The 12,284-nt window shown below is 41.4% G+C and overlaps 1 protein-coding gene across 1 annotated transcript; it reads right to left on the bottom strand.

Moving 5' to 3' along the window:
* Window positions 1-8,801: 8,801 nt before the first annotated feature.
* On the bottom strand, window positions 8,802-12,222 carry ing2 (inhibitor of growth family, member 2). Its single transcript, XM_034106104.2, has 2 exons — window positions 11,954-12,222; window positions 8,802-10,107 (listed from the first exon to the last, which is right to left on the bottom strand). Exons 1-2 carry the CDS (start codon window positions 12,096-12,098, stop codon window positions 9,407-9,409), a joined length of 846 nt encoding a protein of 281 aa, XP_033961995.1. The 5' UTR covers window positions 12,099-12,222; the 3' UTR covers window positions 8,802-9,406.
* Between the last annotated feature and the right edge of the window lie 62 nt (window positions 12,223-12,284).

The following is a 12,284-nucleotide window of genomic DNA, read 5'->3' as shown; positions in this document are numbered from 1 at the left end:
TAAAGAGCTTTTTGAACATTAAAGCATGAAGACATGTCCCAGTAGAGACACTACATACTGATATACACCTGAACATCAGCAGGAGAGGACTCTTTAAAGTAGAGACACTACATACTGATATACACCTGAACATCAGCAGGAGAGGACTCTTTAAAGTAGAGACACTACATACTGATATACACCTGAACATCAGCAGGAGAGGACTCTTTAAAGTAGAGACACTACATACTGATATACACCTGAACATCAGCAGGAGAGGACTCTTTAAAGTAGAGACACTACATCCTGATATACACCTGAACATCAGCAGGAGAGGACTCTTTAAAGTAGAGACACTACATACTGATATACACCTGAACATCATCAGAAGAGGACTCTTTAAAGTAGAGACACTACATACTGATATACACCTGAACATCAGCAGGAGAGGACTCTTTAAAGTAGAGACACTACATACTGATATACACCTGAACATCAGCAGGAGAGGACTCTTTAAGGTAGAGACACTACATACTGATATACACCTGAACATCAGCAGGAGAGGACTCTTTAAAGTAGAGACACTACATACTGATATACACCTGAACATCAGCAGGAGAGGACTCTTTAAAGTAGAGACACTACGTACTGATATACACCTGAACATCAGCAGGAGAGGACTCTTTAAAGCAGAGACACTACATACTGATATACACCTGAACATCAGCAGGAGAGGACTCTTTAAAGTAGAGACACTACATACTGATATACACCTTAACATCAGCAGGAGAGGACTCTTTAAAGTAGAGACACTACGTACTGATATACACCTGAACATCAGCAGGAGAGGACTCTTTAAAGTAGAGACACTACATACTGATATACACCTGAACATCAGCAGGAGAGGACTCTTTAAAGTAGAGACACTACATACTGATATACACCTGAACATCAGCAGGAGAGGACTCTTTAAAGTAGAGACACTACATACTGATATACACCTGAACATCAGCAGGAGAGGACTCTTTAAAGTAGAGACACTACATCCTGATATACACCTGAACATCAGCAGGAGAGGACTCTTTAAAGTAGAGACACTACATACTGATATACACCTGAACATCATCAGAAGAGGACTCTTTAAAGTAGAGACACTACATACTGATATACACCTGAACATCAGCAGGAGAGGACTCTTTAAAGTAGAGACACTACATACTGATATACACCTGAACATCAGCAGGAGAGGACTCTTTAAGGTAGAGACACTACATACTGATATACACCTGAACATCAGCAGGAGAGGACTCTTTAAAGTAGAGACACTACATACTGATATACACCTGAACATCAGCAGGAGAGGACTCTTTAAAGTAGAGACACTACGTACTGATATACACCTGAACATCATCAGAAGAGGACTCTTTAAAGTAGAGACACTACATACTGATATACACCTGAACATCAGCAGGAGAGGACTCTTTAAAGTAGAGACACTACATACTGATATACACCTGAACATCAGCAGGAGAGGACTCTTTAAGGTAGAGACACTACATACTGATATACACCTGAACATCAGCAGGAGAGGACTCTTTAAAGTAGAGACACTACATACTGATATACACCTGAACATCAGCAGGAGAGGACTCTTTAAAGTAGAGACACTACAGTACTGATATACACCTGAACATCAGCAGGAGAGGACTCTTTAAAGCAGAGACACTACATACTGATATACACCTGAACATCAGCAGGAGAGGACTCTTTAAAGTAGAGACACTACATACTGATATACACCTTAACATCAGCAGGAGAGGACTCTTTAAAGTAGAGACACTACATACTGATATACACCTGAACATCAGCAGGAGAGGACTCTTTAAAGTAGAGACACTACATACTGATATACACCTGAACATCAGCAGGAGAGGACTCTTTAAAGTAGAGACACTACATACTGATATACACCTGAACATCAGCAGGAGAGGACTCTTTAAAGTAGAGACACTACATACTGATATACACCTGAACATCAGCAGGAGAGGACTCTTTAAAGTAGAGACACTACATACTGATATACACCTGAACATCAGCAGGAGAGGACTCTTTAAAGTAGAGACACTACATACTGATATACACCTGAACATCAGCAGGAGAGGACTCTTTAAAGTAGAGACACTACATACTGATATACACCTGAACATCAGCAGGAGAGGACTCTTTAAAGTAGAGACACTACATACTGATATACACCTGAACATCAGCAGGAGAGGACTCTTTAAAGTAGAGACACTACATACTGATATACACCTGAACATCAGCAGGAGAGGACTCTTTAAAGTAGAGACACTACATACTGATATACACCTGAACATCAGCAGGAGAGGACTCTTTAAAGTAGAGACACTACATACTGATATACACCTGAACATCAGCAGGAGAGGACTCTTTAAAGTAGAGACACTACATACTGATATACACCTGAACATCAGCAGGAGAGGACTCTTTAAAGTAGAGACACTACATACTGATATACACCTGAACATCAGCAGGAGAGGACTCTTTAAAGTAGAGACACTACATACTGATATACACCTGAACATCAGCAGGAGAGGACTCTTTAAAGTAGAGACACTACATACTGATATACACCTGAACATCAGCAGGAGAGGACTCTTTAAAGTAGAGACACTACATACTGATATACACCTGAACATCAGCAGGAGAGGACTCTTTAAAGTAGAGACACTACATACTGATATACACCTGAACATCAGCAGGAGAGGACTCTTTAAAGTAGAGACACTACATACTGATATACACCTGAACATCAGCAGGAGAGGACTCTTTAAAGTAGAGACACTACATACTGATATACACCTGAACATCAGCAGGAGAGGACTCTTTAAAGTAGAGACACTACATACTGATATACACCTGAACATCAGCAGGAGAGGACTCTTTAAAGTAGAGACACTACATACTGATATACACCTGAACATCAGCAGGAGAGGACTCTTTAAAGTAGAGACACTACATACTGATATACACCTGAACATCAGCAGGAGAGGACTCTTTAAAGTAGAGACACTACATACTGATATACACCTGAACATCAGCAGGAGAGGACTCTTTAAAGTAGAGACACTACATACTGATATACACCTGAACATCAGCAGGAGAGGACTCTTTAAAGTAGAGACACTACATACTGATATACACCTGAACATCAGCAGGAGAGGACTCTTTAAAGTAGAGACACTACATACTGATATACACCTGAACATCAGCAGGAGAGGACTCTTTAAAGTAGAGACACTACATACTGATATACACCTGAACATCAGCAGGAGAGGACTCTTTAAAGTAGAGACACTACATACTGATATACACCTGAACATCAGCAGGAGAGGACTCTTTAAAGTAGAGACACTACATACTGATATACACCTGAACATCAGCAGGAGAGGACTCTTTAAAGTAGAGACACTACATACTGATATACACCTGAACATCAGCAGGAGAGGACTCTTTAAAGTAGAGACACTACATACTGATATACACCTGAACATCAGCAGGAGAGGACTCTTTAAAGTAGAGACACTACATACTGATATACACCTGAACATCAGCAGGAGAGGACTCTTTAAAGTAGAGACACTACATACTGATATACACCTGAACATCAGCAGGAGAGGACTCTTTAAAGTAGAGACACTACATACTGATATACACCTGAACATCAGCAGGAGAGGACTCTTTAAAATAGAGACACTACATACTGATATACACCTGAACATCAGCAGGAGAGGACTCTTTCAAGTAGAGACACTACATACTGATATACACCTGAACATCAGCAGGAGAGGACTCTTTAAAGTAGAGACACTACGTACTGATATACACCTGAACATCAGCAGGAGAGGACTCTTTAAAGCAGAGACACTACGTACTGATATACACCTGAACATCAGCAGGAGGGGACTCTTTAAAGTAGAGACACTACACATTGATATACACCTGAACATCAGCAGGAGAGGACTCTTTAAAGTAGAGACACTACATACTGATATACACCTGAACATCAGCAGGAGAGCACTCTTTAAAGCAGAGACACTACATACTGATATACACCTGAACATCAGCAGGAGAGGACTCTTTAAAGTAGAGACACTACATACTGATATACACCTGAACATCAGCAGGAGAGGACTCTTTAAAATAGAGACACTACATACTGATATACACCTGAACATCAGCAGGAGAGGACTCTTTCAAGTAGAGACACTACATACTGATATACACCTGAACATCAGCAGGAGAGGACTCTTTAAAGTAGAGACACTACATACTGATATACACCTGAACATCAGCAGGAGAGGACTCTTTAAAGTAGAGACACTACATACTGATATACACCTGAACATCAGCAGGAGAGGACTCTTTAAAGTAGAGACACTACATACTGATATACACCTGAACATCAGCAGGAGAGGACTCTTTAAAGTAGAGACACTACATAATGATATACACCTGAACATCAGCAGGAGAGGACTCTTTAAAGTAGAGACACTACATACTGATATACACCTGAACATCAGCAGGAGAGGACTCTTTAAAGTAGAGACACTACATACTGATATACACCTGAACATCAGCAGGAGAGGACTCTTTAAAGTAGAGACACTACATACTGATATACACCTGAACATCAGCAGGAGAGGACTCTTTAAAGTAGAGACACTACATACTGATATACACCTGAACATCAGCAGGAGAGGACTCTTTAAAGTAGAAACACTACATACTGATGTACACCTGAACATCAGCAGGAGATAACTCTTTAAAGTAGAGACACTACATACTGATATACACCTTTACATCAGCAGGAGAGGACTCTTTAAAGTAGAGACACTACATACTGATATACACCTGAAGATCAGCAGGAGAGGACTCTTTAAAGTAGAGACACTACATACTGATATACACCTGAACATCAGCAGGAGAGGACTCTTTAAAGTAGAGACACTACATACTGATATACACCTGAACATCAGCAGGAGAGGACTCTTTAAAGTAGAGACACTACATACTGATATACACCTGAACATCAGCAGGAGAGGACTCTTTAAAGTAGAGACACTACATACTGATATACACCTGAACATCAGCAGGAGAGGACTCTTTAAGGTAGAGACACTACATACTGATATACACCTGAACATCAGCAGGAGAGGACTCTTTAAAGTAGAGACACTACATACTGATATACACCTGAACATCAGCAGGAGAGGACTCTTTAAAGCAGAGACACTACGTACTGATATACACCTGAACATCAGCAGGAGAGGACTCTTTAAAGCAGAGACACTACGTACTGATATACACCTGAACATCAGCAGGAGGGGACTCTTTAAAGTAGAGACACTACACATTGATATACACCTGAACATCAGCAGGAGAGGACTCTTTAAAGTAGAGACACTACATACTGATATACACCTGAACATCAGCAGGAGAGGACTCTTTAAAGTAGAGACACTACACACTGATATACACCTGAACATCAGCAGGAGAGGACTCTTTAAAGTAGAGACACTACATACTGATATACACCTGAACATCAGCAGGAGAGGACTCTTTAAAGTAGAGACACTACACACTGATATACACCTGAACATCAGCAGGAGAGGACTCTTTAAAGTAGAGACACTACATACTGATATACACCTGAACATCAGCAGGAGAGGACTCTTTAAAGTAGAGACACTACATACTGATATACACCTGAAGATCAGCAGGAGAGGACTCTTTAAAGTAGAGACACTACATACTGATATACACCTGAAGATCAGCAGGAGAGGACTCTTTAAAGTAGAGACACTACATACTGATATACACCTGAAGATCAGCAGGAGAGGACTCTTTAAAGTAGAGACACTACATACTGATATACACCTGAAGATCAGCAGGAGAGGACTCTTTAAAGTAGAGACACTACATACTGATATACACCTGAAGATCAGCAGGGGAGGACTCTTTAAAGTAGAGAGACTACATACTGATATACACCTGAACACCAGCAGGAGAGGACTCTTTAAAGTAGAGAGACTACATACTGATATACACCTGAACACCAGCAGGAGAGGACTCTTTAAAGTAGAGACACTACATACTGATATACACCTGAACACCAGCAGGAGAGGACTCTTTAAAGTAGAGACACTACATACTGATATACACCTGAACATCAGCAGGAGAGGACTCTTTAAAGTAGAGACACTACATACTGATATACACCTGAACATCAGCAGGAGAGGACTCTTTAAAGTAGAGACACTACATACTGATATACACCTGAACACCAGCAGGAGAGGACTCTTTAAACCCATGTACAGTTGTCAGGAACAGGGATTAGCTACAGAGACAAAACATTTTTTTTGTGTGAGGCTGAAAATATTTAACGTTAGCTTTTAAGATTTGTATTTGAAACATGTATACAGTCAATCGTTTTGCATCCAACCTTAAGTGGCCAATGGAGTCATGGCAGTTATGGTACTTCACCGTTGGATTCATTTTGTAGCCCCGGAGCTAGTCACTATAAAATCGACACTATAGCATTTTAACATATCACCTCAAAAATGTGATGCTAATAATTCAGCCTATTTTCTGGTGCTTTAACAACAGGACAGCTGAGCCTGTGGGACCTGCAGGCCGGCAGCGTCCTGGATCAGGCTCATTCCTGGACACCAGACTAGCATCCTGCTGGGCCTCAGCCACAGCCCGGCACTCCTCAGCGTCAGGGTCACATCCAGGACTGTCAGATCAGCTGTCTCTCATGATGAAGACCTGTTCGGAGAGTCCAGCAGCAGCGAGGAAGAGGAGGGGGACGCATGAACATTCTGCATTTCACAGTTCTTTCTTCATAACGATACAGAGGTGTTTTTGGGCCAGTGGATGTCACCTGACCTGCAAAGTTCTATCTCATCTACAACAATGATATCCAGGCACCGTCAATATATTAGCAGGAGCTTTAGATACGGGACCTGGGATTGTTGTAACAAAGGAATGGTTGTAACAGCATGTGAGTCATGTGATCACCTTCAAGTATGACCACTTCCCTTCTGATCTAGCATGTGACATTTTGTAGCTGAGCAAAGAAGTTTACCAGAAGGCTTATCCTTTTTCCATTCAGTCTATATTCTGATTGGTACTAATACTGTTGAAATTAGTACATTACATTACATTGCATTTAGCTGACTTACAATAAGTACACTCGAACAGGAAGACACAACCTTGAAGAAAAAAAGTAACTATACTTATTAAATAAGTGAGTAATCTCTTTGGTAAACTGCAGTATTTTCATTGTATGCTACTTTATACTTCTACTCCACTACATTTTAGAAGCCAATGGTGTACATTTTACTCCACTAGATGTTTCAGCTGGAGTTACTTTACAGATTCATATTATTAGCTAATACACAATATAAATCAACTACAAAATGATGTATGACATCAAATGATGGGTCAAAATATCCCACAGCAGCAAAGTAATATAGATTAGCTCCACCATTCCACGTTTGATGAACACGTGATTATATCAATCATCATGATCCAGTAATTAAATATATATATGATTCTGAAATTGGCAATTCATCATAAAGAATTATTTTACTCTTGGTACTTAAAGATATTGTGATGCCAATATGTTTGGGCTTTAACTTGCAACAGAGTACTGCTGCCCTGACTACGGTATACAGTACTTCTTCCACCACTGGTGAAATGTGCATTTCATCCATTCTCAGTTAAAATTGCCATCCTGATAGCTAGCTAAACAATAGGGACAGGGTGAGATAAAGATGTTTTGGAATTGTGTAGCTATAAAAAAATTGAAGAATTTGATATCGATTAATTATGTGATATAGTTGGCGAATATCAAAAAATTTCTATTTGTATTTGACAAATGAATATGCGTTAAGCCAAACTTCCAAAGCCCCCTCACAAAGATGCAGTGAGTGTTCAGTGCTGAGACAAAAAGCGTGACAACCACCTCTTGACTTTTTAAAGTGTCCACCAAAAAGTCGCCTTGGTTTTTAGCCTCTGAATCAGAGTATGTTAAAATCTATGTGAAACTATGTCAAGATAGTAAGAGGCTTTTGGCAGTAATTACATTTGTAAGAAACATGTCGGTGCTTATTAAAGCTTTTTAAAAAAGGTTAGGAGCAGCACTTCAAATATTTACATAACACTGTAACGCCTTGTTTAAGGACCCTATGGTATAATACATCTGGTTAGAGTTCTTCAACATTATGCAGTGAGACTAGAAGAACTAGAAGAGGTGACTGAAGAACTCAGATGTTATACTTAAGCAAAAGTAGAAGTACCAGAGTGTGGGAATACAAGTAAAAGTCCTGCATTCAATACTCAAGTGAAAGTAGAAAAGTATCAGCATCAAAATATAGTGAAAGTAGCGACAGTAAAAGTAGTCGTTGTGCAGATTGGTCCATTTCAGAATAATATATATGATATGTTTTATAATGATTGATCATGAAAGTGTTCTCAGAGCTGGTGAAGGTGCAGCTAGTCTGAAGTACTTTGTAGACTGCAGGGTAGCTGGTGGATTTACTCCAGGTGGAACTAAAGTCTGATTCAACACTTGGTTAGATTTACCATCATTCATCCACATCTGTGAAGTAACTAAAGTATTAAATACATGTAGTGGAGACCAAACATTAACATGGTAACATGTCCACTCCCATGCCAGCATGTCAGGCTGTGCTTCATGATGAAGGACCGAAGAAAAGGGAATAGTAACAGCATGACTATACTTTGTTTTAATGAATATAAAAAGACATTTACACAATAGTGATAGTGAACCAGTGAAAACAATATGACGTCCTATTCCAGTGTCCCATCAACAATCATCTCCTCACTTAAATATCAATCTCTTATAAACATATAGCATGTGTAAGTTATCCTCTACTGGTGATTATTGTATAGAGACAGACACTGATTTCAAATAATTGCTTGCAAATAGGGAAATAAAAATAAAAAAGAATAGTTTGTTTGGCCATAAATGATGATCATTAGCAGGCACACCTTATTTTTAATGAGGACCTCGTCCACAATGAAATGTGATAGTGAACCAAACATGCTTTCATTTCTTTCTTGGGAGTCAAAGTCTCACAAACCCACAGGTGAGGAAGATGGCAGCTTCAGGTTGTCTACAGACTGCAGTACAGTCAGAGCCAGCGGACCAATCAGCACCAGCTCATCACAACGTGTCCTTGATTAATAAGCGGCGCTACTAGTGGTGTTGGATTGTGCTCTTACAACATCACGAGTACGGTTATCAACTACGGCTGATAGTCCTCAGGCTTAACACATCTTCCAGAGGAATGGGGGGGGGGGGGGGGGGGGGTCACTACCTGGACCTGCGGTCTTTTCTGTTTTTGTCTAGGCTTTTGTCCATGGTCTTTTCGTTGTCCCCTCTGCACTTGGGGCAGTACCACTTGCCCTTGGGCTTGTAGGTCAGGCCCACGCAGGAGAAGTGGAACCACTCGATGGGGCACTGGTCGTTGTCGCAGCCGATCATCTCCCCGTATGACACCTGCTCACAGAGGCAGTAGGTGGGCTCGTTGGGGTCGATGGCGAAGTCCACCGGGGACGTGTCTCGCTCCTGTTTGGACTTGCGCTTTTTCTTCTTGGCAGACTTGGACTTCTTCTCTCGGGGCGGGGGGATGGACAGCTCCTCCACCTGGTCGTCCACCAGAGAGCCGTTGGCTGACGGGTGGCTGGAGTCCCGGCTCTCGCTGTTGCGCTGGCGTCGAGGGCGGCGTGCCGAGGTGCGTTCAGGGGCCGGCAGCTCTTGTATGCTGGTACGGCGCTCTGTGGGAAGCCGCTCCGCCTCGCTGGGCTCCTGCAGGCAGAGGGAGTGGGAGTCCATCTGGCGGGATCGGTTCTCCACCAGCTCCGTCATCTGGGTCACCACGTGGATCTTCTCGTCGCCCAGCTCCTGGCTGCTGATGAGCGCTCGCTGCAGCTGGACCTGCAGCCGCTTCCTCTGAGCGCCATCCTGCTCACGTTTGTACTTCTCAAACACTTCATCCACCTCCCTGAGGACCTCTAGAGAAGGGCATAAAGACAAAGAGTTTCATGATTAATGACAGAATACAGAGAGGAGATACTGAACGCATTTTAGTTTGGAAACTTGAAGCTTCTGGTCACAATTACTGAAAACTGACTTGTCATAGTAAACGTTGACAATAAAAATGTGTGGGTGACAATGAGGGTGTAAAAGTAGAGCAATTAGATGTTTGTATAGCTCTAAAAAACAATCTTGGGTTATCTGAGAATATCGGCCAATTTGAGCTTAACACATATATATCAGTGTACTCTGATTAAACATTTCAATAATGAAATGTCAAAGATATTGACTGGGTCATTAAGATACAGTATCTCCATTTAGCCGACCAGAGCATTGACTCGTTTCTTTCCCCTTCCCTTTTGTAAAATGTCCCGCTTTATAACAAATAGGCGTATATCAGCCACGTGAGTTTATTTCTTTAAATCGTGCTGCATGTTTTCTGCATACAATGCAAACTTTTGTTGAGGTGAAAGTAAGTTGCACATATGAAGCAGCTGACCCTCGAGGAGGAGGAATATATTGACTATTTACAGATTCTTTCTGATGGATGAAAGGATCCACAAACAGATGCTACAGTGTCTGCAGAACAAACAAGAAAGAGGTAAAGATAAGGGCAACTAACAGGATAGTATCAGACTGAGATTTGGACACAGCAACATTAATAATACAGACAAGTCATGATAACACGATTATTGACAAAAAGGTGAGGCCACTGCATAGAGTATATTAGAGTTGAGAGACTATGTGGAGGGGAGGACATGGCTATTTGGATTTATGGTAGCAACTGGACAAATTATAGGACTTTTTAAATGTTACATTGAGGAAGACTTTTTCCTGAAAGGAGGAAGAGGGCTGAGTTGCAGTGAGTCCCGCCCACAGGAAGTGACGCAGTCCGATGTTTAGAGGGGTTGCCTAGAAGAGAAGCTCTCCGGCTGTGAGACTCTCACTCGACGGACGGACGGAGCACAGTGGAAACACTACGAGCTCTGAGAATATGTACACTGACTAAAAAACAATCCAAATGTAATGCCTCGATGTTTCTATCGGGGTTTGTTACTATCTGGCGATAATGTCGAGGAAATTAGCGATACAAGGCTGTGTGTTTGCCGCCGTATCAACAAACAGCATCCAATGGTTGTTGGTACATTTAAAAAAACGGCAGTGTATGCTCACCATGGAGCAGGGGTTCACACCTGAATGAACACAGTTTATTATCTTCCGCTCATCTCCACTCTGGGCTTCGGCACACATTAAAAACAACACGCAGCGTTTCATTCCTAAATGACCGGGTTTATTCATTGTTTAGCCTGCTTTCACATAATAATCATCCGCGGAAACACCGTGGTGGGCGGCATACCTACTGAAAAAGTTGAGATTTTATTACTTCACAGTGCTAGTTTTTAGATTATATTATTGCCGAATTTGCTATTGGACCCCAATTATTCACTACAGATCTCGTACTAAGTCACATTGCATGTACACCTTTACTGAGAGGAGAAAATATCAAATTTAACAATTTTCTCATTGAGTTTGGTGTCACACAAAACAACACGAAGAGTATCCGGGATATGCTAACTGACGGCTGGCTGACTCGTTTTAATTTACAATTGGCTCGTCAATGTGTTATCCTTATTTCCACTGGGCATATTACTGTGTTTCGCAGTATCGTCAGACACGAACAAGGGGTACTCGATTTTTGCAAAAAGGGAACATTCGGCTCGCGCCTGCTCCACCATTTCAACACAAGCTCTCGGATTGCAGTTAATGTTGACCAAATGTATACACGAACATGTGATGATGGATAGACACATATAATCACAATACCTTGATACTTTGCATCAATTTCCCGGAGCAGAGAAACATTTCTTTGTATGTCCAAAGGCAGGGACTCCACACATTCCAGATAATCCTCCACATAGTTGACCAGTTGTTGCGACTTGTCGGCATTTTGATAATGATGGCCCAACATCGTCTCGACGATGCATAGAGGCACGAAAAGATTAAGGAGGAATTGTGAAGAATATACTGTTAAAATCAAATGCTTGGCGACTTTGCAGCTTGTAGGGCAGTCCCAGACAGCAGTTCACTTCAAACAAAACTAGAGCCACTGCGCATGCGGGAGTATTTTCCTTTTATGGTATTGTACAGTTTCCTC

Source organism: Pseudochaenichthys georgianus, chromosome 18 (genome assembly GCF_902827115.2).
Source record: "Pseudochaenichthys georgianus chromosome 18, fPseGeo1.2, whole genome shotgun sequence".
Taxonomy (NCBI): Eukaryota; Metazoa; Chordata; class Actinopteri; order Perciformes; family Channichthyidae; genus Pseudochaenichthys; species Pseudochaenichthys georgianus.
Note: the sequence above shows the minus strand (reverse complement) of the source record. Positions and strands in the feature narration are given on the sequence as shown.